The sequence below is a fragment of the Elephantulus edwardii genome, unplaced genomic scaffold (genome assembly GCF_000299155.1).
Source record: "Elephantulus edwardii isolate Elephantulus edwardi_28Jun2011 unplaced genomic scaffold, EleEdw1.0 scaffold00052, whole genome shotgun sequence".
Taxonomy (NCBI): domain Eukaryota; kingdom Metazoa; phylum Chordata; class Mammalia; order Macroscelidea; family Macroscelididae; genus Elephantulus; species Elephantulus edwardii.
Genome location: NW_006399802.1, coordinates 11,702,085 through 11,729,765, shown reverse-complemented (window position 1 = coordinate 11,729,765; position 27,681 = coordinate 11,702,085). Strand labels below are relative to the sequence as shown.

Here is a 27,681-nt window from a genome sequence, read left to right as displayed (position 1 = left end):
ATGGAGCACACAGTTCTACTCTGACACACTTGGGGTCCCCACAAGACAGAATTGAGTTATGCTGCTCTACCTGGACCACCTGCCTTCTCCTAAAGCCCTGTGCTTCTAGGGGAGATTCAGCAAGACAGGCAAGAGTTTTGGAAGATCATCTTGGGTGGGGTTTCTTTCTGAGGCAGTTTCCAGTTCCTGCTGCTGAGATTCTAATTCAGATTGTTTGGAGCGACCCCAAGGACTCTGCAGTTTAAACATCTTCCTGTCCTGAGAGCTAAGGCACCAGGCACTCTCTCTCTCTACACACACACACACACACACACACCCTTCTCTAACAAATGAACTTAACTCATTGCCACTGAGTTGGAACTGACCTTCCACTGGGTTTCTGAAGGTTATAAATTACACAGGAGGAGGACTGCCCATTCTTCTCCCATGGGGCTAGTGGCAGATTTGAACCACCATGCATGGTCTTCCTCTGATTAACATCACAAATCTCTACAGACTACTTCACCAGAGCTCCATAATAAAGAGTAGGTTCCAAAACACACTGATTTATACCCTGTGAAGACTGCAGAATAGCAAATACATCAGTAAATCAGTTTCTGTGAGATCATTTCTGACTTATGGCAACCTTCTATGTCAAACTTGAGGTCACTTATAGTGTTCAGAAAAGACAGTGAAGACTCAACCTTCCCCCTTGTATTTCCAGGTCATCAGAGGACTTGTTCCCACCATGACAGGGCATAAGTTCTACTTTCCCTTCACAAAGGAACATTCAGATACAAACAGAAATTCTACAAAGACACTGATCTCCAAGTTAGTGTATAAGACAAAAGCTTTCCTAAGACAGGATTGGAATTAATCTCATTTGCTGTAACACAGACAAAAGTAATAAATTCATTATTATCTGAGAAGTCAAGATGCTATTGAATATAAGATTTATTGCCATGTTTACTTTAAATCCAAAATAAATCCAAATCCTGGTGGTAAATCAGTCAATGGGATAAATTAGATTACTACAAATAAAGCATAAATGAAGATTCTATTAGAAAATTAAATTTGTCATCATAAAGTTGAATAAGATAGTCTCCGTAGAAGATGGTAGGAAAATTGTTCAGTGAACAACATTTACTATGCCTTGAATTCACCTTTTAAAAGCAAATATCTGATCACTAAGGGGGAAAACTTTAAAGTCATCATTGAAACAAACTGTTCAATTTAAGCTCAATGCTGCTTTCCACACAGTATCTGGGCTGTGAAAGTGCCACCCAGGCTCCGAGTGTGATCCTCCAAGTCAAGATCGCTTCCTGCTTGGGCCTCATTCCATGTTGGGTCTACTCAGCGGCTTTAAAAAGTTCTCCATATCCTGTATGATAAACAGGAAAGGCTTTACAAGGAAGCCTTTTCCTAGGTTAGGATCGTATTTCAGCTTCATTTAACAGAAACTGCTCAAGTATTATTTTTCCTAAAGTCACAAGAAACCCAGAAGACAGCAAGTCTAGGCTTGACACTAGGCAATGCCATCCTTCTGGAACCAGTCTCCTCTGTCTGTCCTGCCATCTTTTGGGGTGTAAGGTTGGAAGAATACTGTTACTCATCCAGGCTTACCTCGGCTTTCCAGGCCAAAGGGGCCCGACCAATATGAGCAGGGCAAAGTTTTCCTGGAAATTCTTCTATTTATGTCTCATTGACCAGCACTGTATCACATGGTCAGCTCAATCATTTGTGAGGTATGGGGAAGTGAGCAACACTGGGCACATTGACCAGAACGGCATCTGGGTTGTATTAATGAGATAAAAGAGCAGAACAGATACTTCTTGTTGCTGTGTACTACCATCAAGTCAAAACTGACCAATAGCTGACCCTCTGGCGGGTTTTCAGATGCAGTAAATCACACAGGAGGAAACTGTCCATCTTTCTCCCACCGAGCAGTTAATGGATTCAAACCATGTGCCTTTGCATCGGCAGTACAGCTCCCTACCACAGACCAACAGAATGCCCCAGAACAGGTACTGGGCTGAGGAATTATCAGACACACTGCCTGATAGAAGAGATTAAAATACATTAATCAACTTATGAAAGAGAAATCTGTCTTTCTAATTATATGAACCCTTGAAAGACTCAGTTCAACGTTACCTCTATTTTCCATAACAACTCCTCAGATATTTGAATAGTGATCAGTTTTTTCCTTGACCCAACATGCCTCTTCCAAGTAAGAGGATTACAGCTTTTCCATAAGCCGAAGTGTGTGAAAACAACCCTTTCAGGTGTGTGTGCTGACCTATGAAAAAATATGTCCGATTCATTTCCTTCCTCCTCTCAGGCAATTAACACAGCCTAGAATCTCCTAATCTGAAACACATCAATTCACGGAGTAATCTGTAACTCACCTGCCAGTGGCAAAGACTAGAGGCAAGTGAGATACACATCAACTTTAACAGACATTCTGGCACCTGCATTATAAGACAACCCGCACCCACAATTCCAAAGATCTGTGATCCATTTCGATCTTCTTTGAACAATGGGAGGTTGGCTGGTTTTAAGAACTCAAGGAAGTATCTTACATTGTCATTGTTAACTACATGTGGTTATACTTTAAGTCCACTGCTTTTGGACAAACTCTGATTGTCACTTGGTGAACTACGTATGACCAATCTCCTCAGGCTTACCCACTCATTGACACTGATTCTGACTCTGCGACGACAGACTGCCATGTAGGATCCTAGGCTGTAACCTCTCTGGAAGGAGACTGTCACATCTTCTTGGAGAGGAGTACCTGGTGGATTCAAAGCACTACCTTGTTTGATTAGCAACTGACTGCTTTACTACACCAGCAGGGCTTCACTGTCTCAGCTCTAAACTCATAAAAACTTATGTTCTATGAGTTGATTCCAAGTCTATCTGGGTTTTCAAGGCTGTAAATCTATGGTAAGCGAATGTCTATGTTTATCCTACAAAAAGGCTGGTGGATTCAAACCACCAACCTTTCAGTTAGCAGCTGAGAGACCTTAAAATATGATAGACATTAGTATTGATTAGGATTACATTCAACTGTAACAAGGAAAAAAATATCCCTATATTAAAGTTTTTAATAAGTCTCCAGGAGCACAAATAGGTGCTTGACTAGAAGCTGAAAGATTATGGTTCAAACTTATCCAGAGACATCTTGGAAGACAGATCTACTTCCAAACATTCACAGACTTGAAAACTCTATGGTATACTTGTACTTTTCATGCACAGAATCAACTTTACAGTAACTGTCAACATAAAACATTGAGAGGGAGTCTGTCTAACGAGCTCATACAGTGTACTGCAGTATCAATGGTAAAGACCTTGACTTGTTATTTCAATGACATGACTATGTAAATATTATAATTTAAATATTTACATGTTGTTTTGTTGTCATGTGCTGTCGAGTCGTTTGCGACTCATAGCGACCCCATGTTCAACAGCCCTAAACCGTGCTCTATCCTGTGCCAATCTCATTGCCTCTGACACACCCATCCCGAGTACCCCAGTCACTGAATCAATCATACAAAGTATTTAAAAGTGAGTATGAAGGAGGTTATTTTTATTAACACAATGTTGAATGCTTTGGAAAGACCTGATGAAGGTAAGATGCTTAAAACAATTTTTTCCTCAAGTAACATGCAGTTGAGAATCATAAAACATAGAAAAGAAATGCTAAAAATAAAGAGTCTGCATTCAGATATCCTCACAAGAAGCTTTAAAATCTGTCTTTTAAAGAAATCAGTACCTCACCTTATCAATGTGAGTAACGTAAAAGACAACAGGTAACTTCATAGATGTCAAAGAGTCAGAAAAAGTTGACTAGTGAATATTTACATGTTATTTTTTTTATTGTTTCCTCTTTAAAAAGTATTCTTGTTAGTTAAAGTTTCCAATAATCAATAAACTACCAGAGGCTACTGAATTTGTTAAAAAGGCAGATACTCTAACTTCATATATAGCATTTTTCTGTAAAAGTGAGATCAGGCTTCAAAAATTGCTTTATCCCTTCCTTTTCCCACTAAATATACTGTGAACATTAGTCATTAAGTGTTATTTATATCATTTTAATGCTTGCTCAGTCCTTCCTGTTGAACCATTTATGCTTGTTTTTATTAGACCTTTAAAACGATGTACCTTTCTCAATCTCTTCTCTGCCAGGACTGACAGGAAGCTTGAAGTTAGGCTTAATGCTCAGCCTAGGGCTTCTTATATAGCTAACCTCCTTTTCCCATTTTTTACTCTTTTTAACATTTTTATGTATTTTATTTTGGAATAAGCTATGAGAATCCTTTCTGGAAGATGGGTAAAGTAGACCAAACACAAACCCCTGGTATCTTGTCTCCAAGTGTGAGATTTTAGGAAGAGAGGGCAGGTGGACCGAAAGCTCTTGTTTTTGCCTTGAAGGTGGCTCCTTCTTGTCCCCTATCTAGTCTAATGTACTTGGCTTATCTATCTAGTCTAATGTACTTATAACCACTGAGAGAGCTTTCAGACTTGTTTAAAAATTGCTGATCATTCATGAAATGGCATAATTTTCCCTGCCCCCAGGATCCTACATTAAACCAAAGTGTATTTTCTTAAGTTAGTACCTCATAATTTGAGTAAATAAGATAAAAATGGAAGCTCTGGTGGCCTACTGGTAAGAAAATGTACTGCAGTCTCGAAGGCACACGATATGAATCCACCAGCTGCCCCGTAGGAGAAGGATGGGCGATTAACTGCCTCTGAAAACCCGCTGGAGGGTCAGTTATGGGTTGGTTCCAACTCGGTGGTACACAACAACCACAAGATAAAAGAAAAATTGTATTTAGAAAGAAAACAAAGAAACCCACAACTATATAAATAAAAAGTAAATAAATTTAAAGAAAGAAGGCAAAAATATTTCATTACTTTCTCTACTTCACAATAGGAAAGAATAATAGATCAACTCAAACTTGCTGCTGCTGAGAACTGACACACAGACAACATTCCCTTGGGTTCTGAGGCTTCACACGCCCAGCTTTTTGCAGGAGAGCTGCTGGTCGATGAGACTGCCAGGGAGGCTTGGCTTTTGGGAGAAACACCCCCCGCCCCTGACTAGGCCACCAGAACTCCCTAAGAAAATGATAGACAAACCTGAAGACATAAGAACAAAGAGAGCTGAGGGAAATTGGCATCTTTCTAAACCTTTCACCCCCTAGAAGAGCTCGTGGTGTACAGCAACTGGAAGAAGCTCAAACGTATCTGCTAAAATATGAGGTTGAGTTCACACTACATTTTCCATCACCTAACAGGGAGGAAAGACTTCAGGATTCCTCTCAGGGGATCTGAGCCTTTCACAGGCTCTTCAATCACTAGCTCACTTAATAAAAAAATAAAAAAAGAAAGAAAGAAACCCAAACCCATTTCCCTTATGCCACTCTGACTCCTAACAACTCTGTAGGTCAGTAGAGCTTCTCCAGAAGGTTTCCAAAGCTGTTGTTCTTTATAGAAACACATCCTCCTGTGCAGAGGCTGGTGGATGCAAGTCCATGGTAACTTCTCAGGTAACAGTCAATGGTTTGACCTCATGCCACCTGCCAACACGCTCCTGCATCATGCAAAGCCAAAACCAACCCCTGGCCTTTGGGTCCATTCCGATTCATTGTGGCCGTCCCTCTGAGGCTTGACCTCTGTACAGGAGGCTGTCTTCCTCCAGAGGATCAAGTGACTTTGTTGTTTGCATTGCTACATGTAAAGCACCACCCCACTAGAGCTCCTTCTTACACAAAAGTAAAGGCTATGTACAAATCGCATGCATTTATTTTGATGTAACTAAAAATTTGACTTAAAAACACTCTTCAGAAAGGATCTCGTTCGCAACATGGGGACTTCCTTTCAAGAAGAACCAATTAAGCACTAGCATGGTAACTGTAGGAAGCACTGGTGGCCCTAGGGGTAAGAAGTTGTGCTGCAGTCTGAAGGCACACAGTTTGAATCCAGCAGCTGCTCCATGGGAGGAGGATGGTCAATCTTCTCCCCGTTCAACTAACTGCCTCTGAAAACCCACAGGAGGATCAGCTACGGGTCCATTCCAACTTGATGGCACACAACCACCACAACATGATAACTGTGGTTTAATGGGAAAGGAGCCGTGTTGTCAACTCTAGGGCAAATGGTCTGGAGCCTCTAGCTGCTCTGAAGGAGAGAGAGAACTCTCTACCCGTGTAATGTACAGTCTCTGGAAAAAAAAATCTTTTGGAGGGTCGAGAGTCAGTTCCAGCTCCATAGCAATGAGAGAGATGTCACCCTACTTCCTGACACACTGGAGCACACTGCAGCAGTCACCATGTCAATCCACCCGGCCGAGAGTCTTCCTCTCTTTCGCCAACCTGCCACCTTTCCAAGCAGGGTGTCCCTCTCAAGGAATAGCCCTCCTAGCACCATGACAGAAGTGAAACAAAGCTTCAACATTATCGCCTCCAAGGAGTACTCTGGTTGCACTTTCTCCAAGACATATCTGTTTGTTCTTTTGCAGTTCATGAGATATTCTTCTCCAACACCACAGCTCAATAACTATCTTGCACCATAGTCATCTAAAAGTGGGGGAGGAGAGAGAAGAACTAACAGTCCAGATTGGTTACCATGCTTCAGTATCTAAACATCTGTAGTGTCTGAGGATTTTTTACGAATACTCTAGAACAACTATTTTGACAGGACAACATAAATAACCATGACTATTACACTTGCGAAGTGCAATAACACTTCCTAAAAGAGGCAACACAGTGTGAAAAGAATCAAGGAAAACCTAACCTTTCAAAATTACTTAATCACGTGTTGTTACCAAAAGGTAAGGAGTTCAAGTCCATTAGCTGTTCTGCAAGAGAAAAAATGGACAGATGCCTCCGTCAAAGATTTATAGCCTCAGACACCTGATGGAGAATTGCTGAGTCAAAACTGGCCTGATAGCAGTGGATTTAATCTGTATATAAAATACAGAAAGGTTTACTTGCATTCTTCACCTTATGAAACACTAAAAGACAGTTAAGAAATGGTTAACTCTAAACAAGTTTGATTTCCCCTCTCTCCAAACTTTAACTGGGCACATTTAAGCTACTACTTATATTGAAGCACATCATAGTTCCATGAACGCACTAACTCAATACAATATACAGACTTCAAGTTCTGTGCAGGGCACAAAGCCAGGCATAAAGTGTGTTTTCCATAGTGAATTTCTCAAATGAAGGCTTTTCTACCTTGTCAGATGACTGAATTCAAATGCAACTTAGCATTCACATAATGACTCAGACTCCAGCTATTAAGCCCAGTCAGGCAGCGGGAGAACTTTATGCTTCAGAAATTGGCGTCAGTACATTTATATTTTATACTCCAAGGACCCTGGAACATGCTGGGAAATTCTAGAAAGGAGTAGCTCAGCAATCCTGGGGCACACTCGTAGCATAGGAACCTAATCTAAAGAGAAGATGTGTCCAATCACCTGCTGTCAATGATCACTGGGCAAAGTTAAAGTGTTGCAACACAGTAGACAATCACATTCTTTCCTAGAAAATGTTTATTTATTACATAGAAAAATTCTATACATTTGTTAGACTAAAATACAGTTTTCATTATAATTCTGGCAACTGAGATCAGTACACAGAGAAAACGTAGCATTATATCAGCACTTTTTTTTCTAGTTCATATTTCTGCACAAGAAAAAAACATTTCAAAGCTCTGTTTCATATAGGCTCGTTGTACTCTGAAGCCAGATGGAACACCATCCAATTCAGAGCTCTTGGAAGTGAATTCCCCAGCAATTTTCAATAACTCCAGAAAGTTAATTGCTTGATACACATATTTCAAAAGTCCTCTGAGAGCGTGGCGCTCCCTCTGGAAAGTCTGCACTGTGTTAAAATGACAGCCGTGGACACTAGGGCTACAACCATGCTGGGGGCGGGAGGCATGTTCAAGCACCTGCATGTGTCCCCACATGAGGACAGTGTCAAGATTGCAGGAAGGAGAAACTGGACATGATGGGAAGGTGAATCATCCCAAACAACAATATTTATGGAAGACTTAACCGTGATCCTCTAGTTCCTAATGGACAGGGAGGCCTCAATAGAGAAATTCATTTTGATACTATGAGATAGGATTGAAATGGCAAACGACAGGGGGAGAAAGGCAGCAGGCTGAGAAGTATGTGGCACCACAACATACTGCCAACATGCTGCCAACACAACAGCGAGAAACCAAGACACTCGGAGGCGTGTTTTCCATCCATATTACCCCATACACTGGGCTGGCCTGACATTGGACATGAAGTACTGCCTGGACAATCTCAGCAGTTCCCTATTGCACTGACTGATGTTTAAAATTTGGCTGTCTTGTCCTAGCAATTCCATTCTAAACCCAAATTCAGAAAGGCTGTGCCAGCCAGCACACACAGAGTTTGGCCTTTGGTCTTCAGAAGATAGGCTTTTTGTCTTTGGTTGTTTTCCCAGAGTCTCTCTCATCCTGTCAGAAGCCCTCTACATTTTTATCCTCGTCTTTTTGTTGGTTAGATTATGGAGTACTTCCCCTCCCCCCCCGGACCTCGTTTAATCAAATCATTGAACTGAACTGACTGGTGCAAGACTTACTAGCAGTGCATACAGTGGTCAAAAACGTTCTGAGACAGAAAAAATTTCTTTTCATTAGGGAGCTCCTCAACTGAATTCATTACCATTGAATCAGAACCAAAATGTAAGCTGGTCCTCCTGTGAGTTTTCAGAGGCCATAAATCAAACAGGAGGAGACTGCCTGCATGTCTTTCTCCGATAGAGAAGCTGATGGATTCAAAGTGCCTGCTTCTGGGTTGGAGTACAATGTCTTACCCAAGAAGCCACCAGAGCTCCCTTGTTGTTAGGTGCTGTCCAGTCAACTATGACTCATAGCGACCCTTTAATAACAGATCCGAACCTTGGTCCCTCCTGAGCCATTCTCACCATCGGCGATGTACGCTTGAACCCACTGTTACAGATACTGTATCAATCCGTCTTGTTGAGGGTCTTTTTTTCACCCTCCACTGTAGTAACTCCCATACAGGACACTGTCGTCAAACTTATTCCCACCATGGTGACCTATGAGGATAAAGTAAAAATGCCGCACAAAGTTTCCAAGGTTGTACATTTTTAAGGAAGCAGTTCACCCTATCTTCCTCCTGTGGTGAGGCTAATGGGTTTCAAACCACAGAACCTTCAGTTTTCAGCCAAGTGCTTACTTAACTCCTGGAGGGTCAGCTCTGAGGTGATTCCAACTCAATGACACTTAAGACAAGAATCATCTAAAATCATCAACCCTTTAAATCATCTTATTAATGTCACATTTCTGTGAGGTATCTGACTATGAAGAGCGTTTATATTTTTCTAATGGCAGGTGGAGTTGTCTATGGCAGTAGTTTTACCCAGTTAGTTCTCTATTTATTTCTCACATCATCTTTTTAATGCTTACTTTCCACTCAGATGTTAAAAGCACACATTGGTAATACTATATATTGTTAAAAAAGTTAAACTAGCTGATGGGATGGCTGATCAGATCATAAAGAATAGTCAGAACATTCCCTTTTAAGTTATACAAGGATAGGAAAGAAAAAAAATAATAACAAAGCGCCTCAAAATTAAGTACTTACACTACCCTTAGGTCCTTTTCATCTGATAGCAGAAATTCCATCAGCAGTTTCTCCATTACTACTCTGTTCACTAACACTTTTTGGGAGGTGTGAGTGGGACAGGGATCTCATCTTTCTCTTCCTTTAACACTGTTTACATGTTTTCACTACTCTGCTCAGCTGAGAAATGTGTATTGATGTCTGACTATAAGTCATGAACCAATGGAAACAGACCTGGTAAGAAGTACAAACTCGTTTAGGGATTTCTGGTTGCCTTCTCAAAGGCCCAGGGAGCCTTCCATACTGATGCCACAGCCTCATCTAATAGGAAGGTGCAGATGGGAAGAAATGTAGGTGTTTCCCTAAAGAAAGACGAAGTGGATATGGGAAATGGCTTGGTGGCCCCACTGGCAGAGTGGCCCAAAGCTGCTATAGTGGATGCCTGGAAATCACTCAAAACAGGAAACACAGGATTTAATTTGTAGAGGGATTTTTCCCCCTGTAACTACTCCTCCAACAACAACAACAAAAAAATTATTTTTTCAACTCTGGGCTGCATTTAGTTTACTAATTAATATATAGTCATCTTTAACTGCTCTTGCTATGTTACAGGCTATATTTTTAAATAGTTATTTAGTGATATTACTATATCACATAATTTCATATATGAACTAAAAAAAAAAGAGAATCAGGTGTTTTGGCAGATGAACAATTACAGAATCTCTCTATTTGTTTCTCTTCAGACATTTTTCCACTGCAAATAATTTAGTAGCTTATTAAAAATTCTATGCTTGTCCTGACTCACAAGGAAAATCTCACTGTCTTAAAGATTCAGTGTTGACCATTTTGCTATTCATGTAGATTAGCATGGTTTCTTTTCCAAGGCTGGCACTACATTAATACAAGTTCTTGTGGGTATATAAAGGATTCTAGGCCAGAATGTGGTAATGAGCATCTTAAATGTATCATCAATGGAGGCCTCATCACTTACTCATTTCAAAACATAAAACCAAAATAACCTTAGATTAGGGTTTTTTCACTTATATTCATAAGCCTCTGAGGGGGATGACATGGAGGCTGGTTATCTGAGGAAGGCCTTGAAAATATTGAAAAGGTTCACAGAAGTGCTTTGTGAATGTAGGGAAGAGAGTACACAGATTTCATAAATTCTCAAAGTGGTTCATGACCTTCTCAAAAGATTAAGAATTTACTTCTGAACATCAAATTCTGTTCTTATTTAAGCAAATAAAAATGAAAAATCTCTGAAACATTTAAAAATCACTAAGCTTCACCTTCAGCTAGATCTTAACTAGACCATGAATCGTCAAGCTTTATTCTTCTGAGCTCCCTGGTCTGGATCATGTATTCCTCAGGGAATAATTTTAGTTGTAAAGGTACACCTAAAGAAAATAGCCTTAGGGACCTGAGTAGTATTTGGGTCCCTAACATTTCTATACCATTTCCATATATTTACTGATGGATTGCCTTAGAAAATATCAAACCTAAATCCCATCCATGCAATTTACAAAAGCGGCAATTATTCATGCAGTATTAAGACTGAAGCATCATCTGCCTTTTAAAAATGCATATAAAAATCAATGATATGGAGAGGAAGAAAGGGGGACTATAGAATTTCTGTAGAAAATGCTTTCTTTGCACAGAAATTATCAAATTTAGAAATTTCATGTTGAAGTTTTCTATAAGAAAGATAATTTTCAAAGATTTAAATATTAGATTAAAATGTTGGTCTTGTTGGGAGTATAAGAATTTGGCTCAAATTTATAAAACTTGGGAATGTGTGCTATTTAAAATTTATAAGCATAGACAAGATGTCTAGGTTTTTTTTTTTTAAGTTTGACAGCTTTAGATTTTTCTCTTGGAACACACAAGGGTCGTGCTTTCTGAAAATATGGGCTATGTGCCATTAAACAAAGATGAGTTAATTTCAAAAGCAGCCACTGTATATGAAGAGTGCTTACTTCACAAAAGGGCTAACATGCTTTCCTTAGTTCACAAAGACACACATGAATATGCATTCAGAGCAAAAGGCATTCTGTGCATGAATACACAGTACACAAATCTTGGCTATATGCATTGACTATGATGAACCAACAATTTTCCAATATATATTTGCAGACCACATCTTTGGTGCACTCTTACCTGTCAGATGAAATATAAGAAAAGAATAGAGAAACTAAATGTGGAAGGTACACTGATAAGCCTCAGACTGTGAAGACTTTTGTTTTTATTTTTAAGAAGTAGTGGTGACTACCAGAGAAAAGCAGACAAGATCTTACTTATTAAAAGGGGAAAGCTTAAAGAGCTTTCTGAAGGAAAGGAAACATCTCAGAGGCAATGTTAAGGCTACTGGAAAAATTCATATAAGAAGGCGGCTACTGACAAGACAATAAAATAAAATGTTCAAGTCACTGTAACTGGCAGCATTGGGGTAAGTTTTAGAATTCTAGTCAGCAGGTTGGGGTTGTTCTTGATACGGTCCTTAGTAGCTAATAGTGGTGCATGGTTGACATGGCTGAAGCCTTCAGGGTACTGATGCCAGAGGAGAGGTATACTGTAGCTTAAAGCAGCTGGGGACCAGGATTAAGGAAGGGGTCTATTTCTTGCAAGCCATTAGAAGTATGAATTCTGAAACTACCCTGGAAAGGCAAAGGAGCCCTGGGCAGGCATCAAGGTGAGTGATAGTAGGACGAGCTTACAATCAGCTGGTGCATGCCCTCTGGGAGGGGAGGGGGATATAAGAGGAAGAGAGCATCTCTACAAAGGAAAACCTTATTTCCAGCAAAATTTTAAATACACTAAATAAGCATCTCCTCCTCAACCTCTATGGAGAAAAAGAAATGTGAGAACATATACATAGCTTAGCTACTTAAGTTCCAGTCACTTAGGACTTGGTTTTGCTGTAGGATAGGCTTGCTTCAATCCTACATATTACACATTGCATCACATGGTTTAAAGAAACAGCTTGCTTTGAGCTCTGCTCATCCATGCAAGTATTACACAACGTCATTGCCTTAGTTAAATTCTAACCTTTTATTACTGTAATGCTGCTAAGCCTTCCACAGAAGGGTCCTCTTGAACATATACTGAAATATAACCTTTCCTCTCTCATGTTATATTAAGGCAGGAGCCCAGAAGGTCTATATTATGCACCTATGTGATGGCAGAAGTCATAAAAATACTCTGGTCAATATCAGCATTGACTACCACTAAAGGACGCAAACTATTAATTGAGTCCTGAACACTGGTTTGAAAAGCTATCATAGAAGGACAAAAGAGCACAATAACGATTTACAAAATTACTCAAGTACCCCACAATTCACAGAATTTTTGCTCTTTATCTATTCTTCTCACTTGGGCAGAAGATGGAGGCAGTGAGCGAATAGCAGTAAGGCAGCCCAAAGCTAGCTGAAGAATGATTTTTGCAATGAATGAAAGAGGCAGCAGGAATACCTATACAGAACCTCAACACATTCAAATATTGCTAAAAAGCCTCTGGGAGGCTTCATCAAATTAATCAGAGAATGAAGGTTATATGAGAGTGATATTCTAGATATCAAATATCGCTCAGTATGTGCCTGTGGAATATATATGCGAATACTGGCATATATGTTTACGGCACACAAATTTACTTAGGGGCAACATTCTGTCAATTAATTTGAGACTCAATAGACATGGTTAAACATAGATCATAATTTCTAAACACAATGTTAGTAAAACGAAATTTATTTGTAAAACAGGACCTGTTATATAAAATGGCACACAATCAAGTTATACAAAAATACAAAATTTCTTTCTGATTACAGTTTTAGTTGCAAATGATGATTAGAAAGCATTCCTGGTGGCTTCCAAATAGCTGAGATTGTGAGCATATGGAGCAGGGAGCAGCAAGGGTCCATGATGCTTGGATGTCCAAGTGAGCAGAACCTAATTTCCAAATTCAAGACTTCCATCACGTCACTTTGGAGGGATAAGAGCTAGCTCCTGGAATATCTTCAGTTTGATAGCCATCTTCCAGACTTTTGCCAACCCTAAATTTAGTTCCCAATGCTTCTGAATATCCAAAATCTGTGCAACTATAAAACAGATGGTGTTCTGATTTTCTTACATCATTTGCTTTCTCCCCGATTTGGACAATTGTTAGTTACATAATTATACTTGTTCCATTTCAAATGATATAAAAAAGTACAGTGATGCTGTTTGGCGACATTAGATGTTGACTTCTGGAGAATTATAGTTTCAAAATTAGCTACTCTCACAAGGTTGGCTTCCCAGTGTATGGTAAGACATGAGCTCTCTAAAGTGTGATAGTTTTAAAATTTTTTAAATCCAGACTCTTATTGCAAATATTCTGAAAAATCAGAAATATTACATGAGCTTTGAAAATAAAAACCAAGGCATTTAGCAAGTTTTAGCTTAGCTAGAGTAAAGAACACCGACATTTTTTTTTTAAAAAGAAATACAATTTACCTTTGCAGCAATTTAAAGGTCCAATCCTTTGAAAGGAAGCACATTAGCAAACAGCTGCTTATTAATCCCTAGTAACATTAATTGTATGCTTTTCTATAACACCATCCTAAATCACTGTCTTATTCTGGTAGCAGGCAATGCTTTCTTCCAAAAGATTCTCCTTCCATGGAATGATAAAATGCTGAGGCTTTTTTTTTCTTTTCTTTTCTTTTTGTACAGAGCCTGTATTTAGTGCAATAAGTGTAAAAAATCTGCTCTGAAATATTTACTTTACATTAACAAAAATAGCTTTTTTTAAAAAAATCAGTAACAAAAAGGAGTTATCGCATAAACAGATCATGAATTATTCTTAGCAAATTACACTTTTTTTTTCTTAAAGCATTCACCATTACAATAAGCAGAACAATGGAATATTAGCCATTCATATCTGGTAAGCGGCAGGAATTAAAAAAAAAACAAACCAACACCAAAAAACAGAAAACAAACAAAAAAACCCAAATACCACAAAAACCTACACCCATCCTCAAACAAAAAGAATGCTCTACACTTGAGGATCAAAACATTAACCAATTCTTCAGCTAAGCGTTGTAGAATTCTGGATGCTCAATGATTATGTTCAAGGAGAGGAGTTCATGCCAGAGTGTTTTCAGACCTGACAGCAAGTATTTCAATACAATGGCCTTGAGCCCCAAGCCACTTAAGTTCCTCTGAAGCAGACCAAGCACCAGAATTTTCAATGCTATGTGCTCCAGGTTCCTCTCCCTTTTTTAATTCCTCCCAGCATTACTTAATCTGCAAATCAATACACATGAACTTAAACACTAAACTTGCTGGGTACCCCAGCTTCCTTTCAAATCAGGCACACAATTGTGTGAAGGATGCTACCAAAGTAAAAAAAAATAAAAAAATGAAAGACAAAATAGAAGAAAACAGTTTGCATAAGAAAGATTATCTACCCTTTTCTTTTTACCTACTTTCTTTTATAGAAGCATTAGGGTAAACTACAAATACCTGAGGAGTTGGTTATTTTTAATGTTCGCTGACAAATGTTAGAACCTATTATGAAAATTCCCATATTGGGCCCACTTGCATGTTTCTAAAAAGTAAAATGACATGGCTTCTTTGATTGGGGAAAAGAAATTGGAGTAATTCCTTATTTTTCTGAACGCATGTGCCTAGTCTTCTCCCACTAGGACGTATGCGTCAGTCAAATAAGATCTTGATTTTTTTATACACACATCAGGGAATCACCCTGAAAACTTTTAGACAAAGAATTTGGTAGTTTTATCTAATTCAAATAACTAATGTTAAAATCTCCTCTAAGTTATTAAAAATGTTAATCAGATATGAATCTTAACATTTCCATTAAGACAATTACAATTGAAAACGTTAAATGACGGAAGTTGCCTTGTAAAAGCCACCCGTATGAAAGGAGTACATGTTTGACAAAAATAAGCATAAAAAAGGTATTAAATCCCTGTTCCTTTTCTCTGATTTTGGCTGATTATGTGTGTGTGTATATACATATAAACACATATACATATATACACACACCCGCACACACAAATACATAGTTGTGTTTATATATTGTTTTGGAATGTCAATGGGTTCCATAACGGTCGGCTAGGTTCAAGCAGAACTTGCTCCCGAAGCCTAGAAAACAAAGTCATACAAAGTATAATCTTAGACAATTACCAGTAAAAAAAGAGAGCATGAATGATGTTACAAATACATACATGGTCACAAACAGCAACAGGGAAAAATGGATTGTGAAATCTTCTCTCCTGAACCTGTATTACAGGGTGAAATTCTTTTTCATGCCAAAACATCACAAGTCCTTCTAAATAATTTCTGACATATTCAGATGCCCAGGTTCCTTGAATGCTCTATTCCTCCCCCCTATTTTCAAAGTTTTCTTAACTAGTGACGTACACATACTCTCTCTCTTTAAAAAAAAAAATTCTCCAAGAGGAAAACCAAGTTATTATATTTAGTTCAATGAGCAGTTTAACACTTCATTTACCTGAATGTTATTTTATAGACTAAAAATAAACCCTATGTTGGAAGTTATCTCATTAGAAGGAAAATATACAGTAAACTTTTAAACAGTAATGTTTCTAGAGATACTGCAAAATTCATGTGATGCTCTCTCTCAGGGCTTTGATCTAAGGGAATAATACGTGAATGAAACCAAGCAAATAGAAATAAGCAGTTTTAAATTCTATCAACCCTCAAATGTTAGGAAGAATTTGTCAGGTAATTCTGTGGAGATGTTTAAAAATGGTGTTAGATGGAGAGGTCGACTCTAACCATGCAAAGTGCAAAAGGAGGATAAGAATTAGAGGTACTGATTAACTTGAAAAAAAAAGCCAAAATGAAAGCTACTCTGAGTAACATTTCACACTTCTTTTCTGGAGAATTTTTTTAACCATTTAAAACAAACATCATTTTAAGACAAATACTGTAATTCCAAAGTTCTAAAAGAACAAAGCACACAAAAGATGTATCATGAAACAGGATAGTGGTTTTACATTATCCATCTGCAAGCAACAATCAGATGAGCAACATAAAATAAACAGCAAAATAGAATGAATATTTCTGAGGCATTGTTTGAAGCATTAATTTAAAATGGAAAATAATATTAGGGAAGTTTTCTTTTCTGCTCTTATGGTAGTATATCATATTATCTGAGTTGTTCTCCTAATATTATTTCTAAATTAAGAGCTTAGATAGGAAAAGGTGTGTTTGCATCATCTACCATTCATTCAAGAGTAATGCGGAAACATCTGGTAAATTCTTAATCAAATCAGCTAGACCTAAACCTTCAAATATCTTGAAATGCTTATTATGGAAGAGTGATTTAAAGGAAATATCAATCATAGAAAAGACAGAACAGTGGGAGAGGGCAGAGGAGTTATACTAAGGGACATGTTTATGATTTAAGATTTTTATGTTCTTTTAAGTTTTAGGCTTGGAACCTTTATATCCCCGAACAATTAGGCTCGCCCATCACGTGAGAAGGAGGAATCCTCCTCATGTCTCCATATTGTCAGAGTCCCCACTCCTAACCTCTTCAGCAGATGCAGAATAATAGCAGAGATAGAGAAAGCAGGCAGCAAGGGAGGGAACCTAATTGGAGTGATTTGCCAATTATCTCCCTTCCCCTCTCTCAATCTAGTTCTTAGTGATGCACATTTAAAGCTAAGGTCTGTGAACATTCTGCACCCTCTCACTTCGAATCAGAGTGACTTCTAAATGAGTATCACTCGGGAAAATGAAACGTTGGATTTCAGCCTTGCAATACTTTTAAGAACACTACCAACACAAGTATGAGGGGAGGGGGGAGGTTATAAAGGAAAAAGTTTACATCTAAACACTTTGTTAAGGCTTTATTGGAATATGGAATTCCTTTGCACAGACACATGACTATTACTGCCCCAACAAATAAATGAACTTACTTCCTTTACTCTTACATACTTAAGAGGGCTTGTGTTACATCATATATTACACATTAAAAACCCAACCACTGAAGTGTTAAGGAAGAAAGAGGGGAGAGATTTCACATTTCTAGACATTTTACACATTTAGATGGCAGGCTGTTTAAAATGAACTGTTTAAGGACTCAGGTAATTATGTATTTTGAAGTAAGCACATGACTTAAGAAAGACATTTTGTAGAGATTTGTAGTAATCAGGCCAATAATGTCAGAATATCTTTGGGAAAAGCAACTCAGGATTCTCTTGTACTAATTAACTTCAGGTTGCTTTTTCAAATAAAAACTGGTTATGGGCCTTTTGTTCATAGGATCGCTATGAGTTGTGCTCGACTCAGCAATCAACAACAAGAAGTTATATATCAGAGATGACTTATCTATCTCACAATTAAACAGGGGTGGAATTAGACAAAGTAGCCCTATTGAGTAGGAAGTTAGGCATTGATGCAAATTACCTTGTTTGCTATTGCAAAGAGTTTTCGAAACAAAGGAAGTACAGTCCAAGCAACAGAGAAGGAAGTCAACAAAGAAAATCAGCAACATAATCAGAACAGTATTTTAAAAAAATGGGAAAAAATATGAATTTTAGCAAGTTGAAAGGAACTGCTTTATTGTCTTCTAAAATACTAATAATATGAATAATAAAAAAAATTAAACGATCAAGTTCAAATACACACCCCAAATGCTCAATCTGATGAAAACTAAACACTAATGTTTAAAAAATGAAAAGTTAAAAAAAAGAAGAGGAAGAGCAATTTCGCCTCAGGGCAAGAGTACCCTGCCCACCTCAACTTTTACACCAAGGAAGATGTTCCTTTCAGCTTACTTTTACAGAAGATGGTTTCATTTGTGACAAGAATTCTGCCATCCACGTGACAGGCAGGCACACAAACAGAAAGAGCAGCACGTCCTGCGTGACACAGAGAACAAAAGCTTCTCCTGAAGAAGTGCAGTCAGTGAAGACAGAGACAGAGAGGAAGTGAAAGTGAAATTCTTGGAGGGTGGTCACCTCCTCATGTCCACCTACCATCGGTTTTAGTTCTCTGGCATCAGCAGCGCCTCCCTTACCAGCTTCTTTCATTGCTTTCCTACTGTTTTCCACAAACTCCTGCAAAACAGGAACCAGACTGCATAAATTTTTGTGTCCTTACAGATATCAGTTGGTAGATGAATTCGTAAAGGACATTTATGTCTGGGACTCAATCTTTATAAAGAATAGTCTAAAAACACAATAATAAGGTATCACGCACAAGAGCTGCTAAATTTGAGGATAGTTTACAAATCATTGATGTAAAATTTCTTTTCCCATCTATTCATTCTAACAATCTTAACAAGGCTCAAAGAGATAATCTTACCAAGGCTCAAAGAGATAATGTTAGCTCCATTTAGAAGAGAAACTACCTAGTATTCTTTGAAAAGACTACTTTCCCCATACATAGTATTATTGTTTTGTTTCCCTCCTATGAAGGATTAAGGAAACGAGAACCTTCTATTTCATAAAGAAGACTTAAAAATAACCCTAGAAGGCAAAATAATACATTGATATTACTAAGCACAGAAGAGTCTTTATCTATTTTTGTTTTAGCAAACCATAAATATGCTACTTAAAAAAACAACAACAACCCAAACTGTTTATCTAGCTTAGACATTATTCTACAGAAGAGGAAGACAGGGAGTGTCAACCAGAACCTGTGGTCAGAAGGAAGAAACACCTTTATGTTGTCAAAGTTTAGGAGCAATTCTTCTATATATCTTTATCATTCTTATAGAAAAATCCAGGAGGGGGAATAACTGTACTGTTTACCCTGTTTTTAATCAATTTAACAACAAAAACAGACTCTTTTAAATGTCTTAATCACAGAGCAATGTAATGGTCATAGGTCAAATTCTGGTATGACAAGAACCAGCCAAAACTTTAATTTCTATATTAATAAAATACACAAAATTTATTTGATAGAAATTTTAGTTTAAGTTTTAGTTTTAAGTTTTAGTTTAACCAAATAGATTGGTTAAATAATTTTAAACTTTTTATATTAAAAAATTTTGTTTATTTATGAAAACATTATTTTAGGCTCAACTGAGTAAAATATACTCTTAGAAGATGATTGGTTATTTCAATATATATTGTTTATACCTCAGTATTACCTATTCTGGAGATAGAAATACTTTGAAGTTCAATTGCAAAGACTATGATTAAAATGCATCTTTAATTTTCTAGCATTGGCTGATGATCATTTTTTAATTACTTTGTTGTGGCATATCATTGGGAGGAGACTGTCCAACCTTCTTCCACAGAGCAGCTGGTAGACTTGAACCACGTGCCTTCAGGATTGCAGCACAGCTTTTTGCCACTAGACCACCAGAGACCCCAACTTTGGTATGTTTTTTAAATTTTTATTTGAGCTAGTATTAAAGAGGAGTTATAAGGGCTGTATTACCGCAAAGAATCTGAATATGATCTACGTATATATATTCAGGTCTCAACTAGTGAAAAAGAACATAATCTACAAGCCCTGACTCTATTGTTTGTATTGAAGAAACACCTCTACTTTAGCCTGACATGTTTGAGAAGATGGGTTTAACTAGGGGTGGCAGCCATATAATTTGGAAAAGTCTAAATATTGATAGGCCCTAGAATCTGGGAGATAAATATTTTTTTTGTCTTGGAGCTTCATTTCAGGAATATCATTGGTCTCATGTTCTAGTTGAAGGGCGAGGGGAAAAACCAACAACAAAATAAACCTCAAACTCACTGTGGTCAAGTTGGAACTGACTCATAGCAGATCCCCTATTGGGTCTCTGAGACTGTAAATTTTGCCAGAGAAGACTCTGCTTATCTTTCTCCCTCTAAGCTGCTAGTGGATTCGATCTTCCAGAGAGGCATGGCCTTTGGATTAACAGCACAACTTCCTACAGACTATGCCCCAGAACACCTCACAGCGCTAGAAGGCAGGATTAAAAAGTCAACTCCAATTTAACTGCAGAGACAGTAATTAGTATGAACTCAAGTCTGGTAATGGGTAATGCTCCAGATTAGCTGATTTCAAGGGATTTTTGTACATGTGAAGAGACTCCTGATTTTTGGCCTAGTGACAAGGAGCTGCAATGCTAATCCAAAAGCACACGGTTTGAATCTACCAGCTGCTCTGCGGGGGAAAGATGGGTACTCCCTTCCCGTATGATGTACAGCCTTTAAAATCTTGTTTGAGGGTCAGCTATGGGTCGGTTCTGATTCGGAAATAAATAACATCATTCATAAATGTTCAGAACGATAATCCCAAATCTTTCTGAGGTGTGCATAACAGAAGTTTAAGAAAAGGAATGCTCTACTAAATATTTTTATCCCCCAAATGGTAGAGAGCATCTGAAGTCCTTACCATCAGCACTTTGTCCATGTAGAATTCTCTGCCAGGGCTCCCATCATTGTATTTTGTATCAATGGCGAAACACAAGAATAACACATCCACCACCATTTCATAAATGGACAGGAAGCAATGAGCGACCAGGAAAGCGAAGAGGCAGACGATGATCAGAGGCAGCACCCAGACTGTGTAATCTTGCTGGTAGTTGAGCAGCATGATCCCAGCCAGACCAGTGCTGCAGACTATCAGCACCTGAGGGGAAGAGAAGGAAGCGCTCACTTAATATTCCACCTGAGAACACCGGGGCTCCGGTACCATTGCCAGCCTTCAAATTCTCATTCGTCTTTTATCAGCTGATGGCTGCACAAGGCCATTACCTCCCAATTTAGGAAGTATGATCTATTACAAACACATATACACTCATGTACACAGAGTTACGCAGCTTTATAATATAAATTAAAAAAATTATACTTTGAAAATATTGTTTTCCATTAAATATAATCATTATTATGCCTCATACAACTTCAACTTAGTCTGTGGCAATTTTTTAAGGTTAATGAATGCACATTTACCTGCATGAAACATTAACCATATTCTTAGCACCCGGAAGAAAATTTACATTTCAGGTTATTTCTATGAATTTTCCTATCGTTTTCACACATGTAAAACAGGATTATATAAAGAAATCATTAAATACCCATTCATTAATATGTATAGTATCATATAAAATGCCACATACACAGCAGCATAATCTCATTTTGTGGGTGATGTATAATTTTTTTAACTATACTCATACTGTTGGAGAATTATATTAAGATATAAGTAATGCTGTAACAAACATCTCTATCTGTAAAACCTTTTGTTTCATGTTATTTCAGAAAATATGCAGGGTATTTTATACGATTTCCTATAAATTCTAGGTTTGAATTTTGAAAAAGAGGTTGCCAAAAAAATCTGTGCTATATAAAGCAAGTAAGTACTCAATCTGCTTTTTCTAGAACCACCTACCTTGATGCTTGAGCATCTCATATACAACACTTGAAATTTTCAGTTTCTTTCTTTTTTTTTTTTTTTAATTTTTTTGTGTGCGTGTACCGTCAAATCAGATCTGACTGGTACAGGAGGAGATTATCCCTCCTTTCCCGGAAGAGCATCTGGTGGATTCGAACCGTGCGCCTCTGGGATTGTAGTTGCAGCTCCTTGCCACTAGGTCACCAGAGCTCCCCTTCACTGCTTCTTTCAATACGCTATATTTCAGGCTATGAACGATGCATGGCAAACGTTAGTATCCCCACTTGATATTGTTGTTGTTGTTAGGTCCAGTTGAGTTGCTTACTACTCACAGTGACCCCAGACCCAGCAGGACAGAGCCCTGTGTGGTCTGCACCTTCCTCACCGCCACTTCCACGCTGGAGCCCACTGCTGCAGCTGGTCATCAGAGCCATCCTTGTTGAGTGTTCTCTTCTTCATCATGACCTCTACTTTCACATGCCTGTGAGGCAACTGAAAACACCACTGCTTGGGCCAGGCACATCTCAGTCCTCAAAGTAACATTTTGCTTTTCAACTCTTTCAAAAGGTCCTTTTGCAGCAGATTTGACTCTGCCATGTATCATGTGACTTCTTGACTGTTACTCCCTTAGACACTGACTGCAGAAGTAACATAAAATCCTTCACAACCTCAATCTCCTCTCTATTCACCATTTATTACTGGTCTGGTTGTGGGGAATTCTATTTTCTTTATGAGAGGTATAAACCATACTGAAGGCTGCAGTCTTTGATCTTCTTTGTGTACTGCAAATCCTTTTCACTTTCAGCAAGCACGGTGTCACATACATGTTTGTTATGAGTCTTCCTCCAATCCTGTTGCCACATTCTTCCTCATATAGTGCAGTGTCTTAGCTCAGTATGTAGACTAGAGTAAGTGTAGGGAAAGGACACAATCCCAACGCACACTTTTCCTGATGGCAAGCAACACAGTATCCCCATGTTATGTTTGAATATTGCCCTCTTGGTCTGTGTATGGCTTTTACAGGAGCACAATTAAGTGTTCTGGAATTCCTATTCTTCACAATATGATGGATTGGAAAAATGCTTAGAGGTGACAGCAGATTCGTCTAAGGTCACAGAGGAAATGAACAGCAGATACCACCCACTCAGTAACGGTTTTAGGTTGTTAACCCCACTATCTTTCCAGGCAAAAGCTCTTCCAACAGTGACTGATACACAGCAGTGATGAGTTATATATGGAATCCAAGACATATTTTGGCTCAATCTTAACTGGCTTCCTTCCAGCTTTGTATAATAGTCATCTAGAACAACAATATTCTCTCAGCCAGTGCTGAGGACAGACTGAGAGTTCTTTGTTTCTCAATGTTTATAGCACCAGTACAGTTTCTATTCACCATTATCTGAAACTGATGCTATAAAATATTCAATGATAAACTGAGTAACCTATGAAGTGATATCTTTGAAGCTTTTAAGAGGAACTTTTAGTCTACTATAACTTTGTAAGACAGACACCTTAATTTTTGTAGTAACATTTATAAATCATCTCTTTTAGTAACATTCTGGGATGATTTAAAAAAAAAATTACTAATTGTCTTCATTTTATTTTACTTTGATGATTCCAATATGAAAATTGGTTATTTCTTATCTCTCCTTCAAATTCTGTATATCTACCTTAATATTGGCCTGAGGCTCTTTATATTATCAGCACTGTCTCTAAGTCAAACTACTTTGAAGTACCCATGGCAATTATGCAAAGAAGGTGTGACTCCAACAAATTAAACCCTGAGACAACAAAGACAGTGCAATGGACAGTGCGAAATTATGTCACATGAGAAACAATTTTAAGAATTAGTGAAGTAAAACCAAGAAAGTAAAACCTCCTCAGGACTCCCTAACATAATGAAAGGCTTTATAGAGATGATCCATAGAAAAGGCCAGGAAACCCTTGGGAAGTTGAGGAACAATACAGATTCCTGGACCTTAGCCCTAGAGAATCTGACTTAGTTGGTGTGGGATGAATCCTAGATATATACATTTTACGAAAACCCCAAGTGATTATGACAAAGTCTCAAGAAACCTTACTCTATCTTCAGGTGTCCACGGTTATCTCTACAATTTGTTTATGGGGAACAAAAAAAGTGCTGCTTTTATTTAAAAACACTTCAGAATATACTTCCTAAAACCATAAGGCACTCTCTTCATAATCATAGTATGGGAATCAAAATCAGGTACTGTATCACTGACACAGCACTATTATCTAGTACACAGTTCATTATCTGATTTTGTCAATTGCTCCAATAACATCCCGTGTAGCTATTTTTTGCCTCAATCCAGCATCTAATCCAAGATCACATAGTGCTCTCAGTGATCATGCTTCTCTATTTGTCTTCAATGTGCAAGAGTCCTTCAGCCCTTCTTTATCATCTCTACAGTTTTATTCCTAGTTCTTTTAGAATCACAGTGCCTAAAAACCTCTTCATTTCAAGTGACTCAGTGCCACTATGTCTCTCTTTTTTCTTTCCAAAAACATTTTAAAAATATTGTGGCTTAAAGACGTCTAAGTGTTCAAACCTAAGAAAATGTCCACATATACCACCCACCCATCATGATAAATAAGTATTTATAAAACCTATCAAAGCAATATGAAAAACGTGTGTGACATAATGTGAAGTCTTACAAAGGGCAAGACAAGTAAGTATTATGTTCTGTGCTATGACTGACTGCTAAGAGAACAAACACATCTGTATCGGAGAGGGTGAGACAATATTCTTCCTTGGAGGCTAGAATTTTGAAGCTCCGTCTCACATACTTTGGGCATATGGTCAGGAGGGACCGGTCCCGGTCCTTGGAGAAGGACATCATGCTTGGAAGGATGGAGGGACAGTGCAGGAGAGGAAGACCCAAGATGAGATGGACTCACACAGTTACTGGGGTAATGGGGTAGGCTTGCTACTATACTTATTCCAATTTTATGAGTCAAATTGAGGCACAGACTGGTTATGCAGACTGTCCCGTTGAAGGTAATATTTTTACAGATATAGTACATCTAACCACTATATACTATATGAAGGAACATGATGCTTGGAAAGGTAGAGGGTCGATGAAGGAGAAGAGCCTTGACCAGGTGGACTGATGTGGTGACTGCTACAATGGGCTCTAATGTGTGAGGAAGTGTGAGAATAACACAAGGTAAGGCAGAGTTCAGATCTGTTGTTCACTGGGTCACTATGAGTCGTACTTGACAGCACCTAACGACAATGACCACCACTATATGGACTATACCTTAACTCTACAATTCAAAATGCATGTGAAGAAATGTGAAAAAGACTACCACATTGGGAAAATTACATAATCTCTGTGCCTCAGATTCCTTATTTGTAAAATGAGGATAATAATACAAGTCACAAATTTGTTGTGAGGACTCAACGTGCACAATGCATGTAAAGCACTCTAAACAGTGCTAGAAACAATAAAGTGGCCTCACTGGTGCCGGTTGTGCTGTCAACCCAAATGCAGGCAGTTGGAATCCACCAGCAGCTCCGTAGGAAAAAGTCGAGCAATCTCCTCCCATGAGATTCATGGCCTATGAAAACCTGCTGCAGGCTCAGCTCTGAGTTGGTTTCGATCTATGAATATTAATTTAGTTAACATGTATATGCAAAATATTGACTTTGTGTCTCAGAAAACATACTTGATCTTACCTTGCCTAGGAAGAGCATAAAATCCCCCACTGTGTTGATGGCAGCCACTCGCAAAGCATTCTCCACCAGAATGACAAAAGCATCCTTTGCTGAGGTGCAGAAGTTGGTGCTGTTGATAGCTGTGGCTGTGTATGCATTCTGTGTGAAAATAAAAGCAATCACTCTCATCAAAAAACCATCTTGTTTGGTCGAGATACAAATCAACCGTAATAAAAGCATGACTTTTAAAAAGATTTCATAGTTAAATTTTTAACTTTGATGAGGTACAAACTAAGAACGAGTACAGAGTACAGAGAAATATGAGCTATTTAAAAACAAAATGGAAAAATCTGGTAAGTAAAAGGTGCTTTCTAATTGGTGTAGTTTTGATGTTTGAAATACACTGATACTTATAAACACACACAGGCACACACACACCCTTTCTACTATCCAAGAACTTCTTCCATGTGTTAGTGCATCAAGTATCATTTAACCTTTCCTTAACTTCATCACTGTGAATATCTGTGAGACATCACAACCAGTTCAGTGACCTTTTAAAGTTGCAGATATACATATGAGATGCCTACTTTTAACAATAAATGCCATCAAATTACTGGGCTGTTTTATCTGTGACCCACAATCTCTTCCCTGGTGGCTTTCTCTTACACTGTCACTTCTCACAATTTTTACAGTACATAGCTGTTTTCTGGCCAGTATTTTGTAATGGCTCTTTTCTGATACCAGAACCTCAAATCTTCTGGTTTTCCCTGAAAACTGGAAGAACTAGAAACTATATGTAAATTCATGGGCTCTGGTGGCCAAGGTGTAGGAAACTGCACTGCAAGCTGAAAGGCACATAGTTCAAATCCATCCTCCTCAGAAGAAGGATAGGCAATCTTCTCCTGTGCAATTAACTGCCTCTGAAAACTTGCTGGAGGGTCAGCTAAGGGTCCGTTCTGACTCCACAGTACACAACAGCATATGTAAATGCTCACATGGCACAGTATACTATAGATAGTGACCACCCTCTTTGATCACAATTTAGAAATAACCTTAGATGAGAGATAACTCTCCAATTTATCACAGTCTTCACCACTCCCTATTGCCTGAGATCTTGCTCGCTTCACTCATTTATTTCCACTACATCAGGCTTTTGACTTCAAGTTTCATGCTGTTCTCAGGAGGGACAACAAAAAAGGATAGCAAGAAAATAATACAAAATGAAATGAATGCATAGTTAACTCCTCTCCAAAGAGTCTTAGACAAAACAGAACCTTAAATAGGAGAAGCTGTTGTTGCTGAGTACTGCTGAGTCAGAACTAACTCATAACTGACCCTCCAGGGAGTTTTCAGAGGCAATAAATGGCACAGGAGGTATGCCCATCCTTCTGTGGAGCAGCCAGTGTTACTTTTGTGTTCGCAATGCAATTCCTTACCACTAAGCTACCAAGAGCTCCCTAAACAGGAGATACTGCATGTAAAATGTGAGGCATATTGTGTTAAATGAATGTGAGCATTTATTATTAGTCTTTTCATTTCTTGACTTTATAAAGATGGGAGGGAAAGAAAAGGATGTAGAGAAGAAAAATTTTAATAAGAAAAATAAGAAAGATATCCTAAGATATTTGATATATATGGTAAAACCATAACAATTAAATACTGTCGCACTTATCTAGATCAATGATATTGAAAAGAAAGCCCTGAATCTCAAGCATGATACAGGAGAATTTAGCAAGTTGACATTTCACAACAGGAGAAAGGATGGTAATTCACTAAATAGTTCTGGGACAAAATGAGTAAATTCCATGCAATTGGAAGAATTAAGCATTGAAAAGTAAACTCCTAAAAGTTTCAGTATTTGAAAAGTAAGCTTCTAAACTTTACACCCAAACAGAGCATAATAATCTTGTTAAGAATGCATCTTTTTCATGAAAATTCCTATCTACTTTCGAACGGTAGGCAGAAAACCCCAGGAGGGCTAACTGCACTATCCCAATATGATGGCTGTCAGTCTTTGGAGATCCTGCAGTAAATGAGA

The 27,681-nt window shown here is 38.2% G+C and overlaps 1 protein-coding gene across 1 annotated transcript in view; it reads right to left on the bottom strand.

Annotated features, from left to right (window-relative positions):
- The window catches only part of SLC44A1 (solute carrier family 44 (choline transporter), member 1), a 67,491-nt gene that overhangs the window by 24,523 nt on the left and 15,287 nt on the right, over positions 1-27,681 (bottom strand). The window contains exons 8-10 of the mRNA XM_006886908.1: positions 25,665-25,802; positions 20,969-21,205; positions 18,619-18,699 (exon numbers count right to left, since the gene is read on the bottom strand). Of these exons, the coding sequence (XP_006886970.1) occupies positions 18,619-18,699; positions 20,969-21,205; positions 25,665-25,802 (456 nt within the window). The remainder of the gene's footprint in view (positions 1-18,618; positions 18,700-20,968; positions 21,206-25,664; positions 25,803-27,681) is intronic.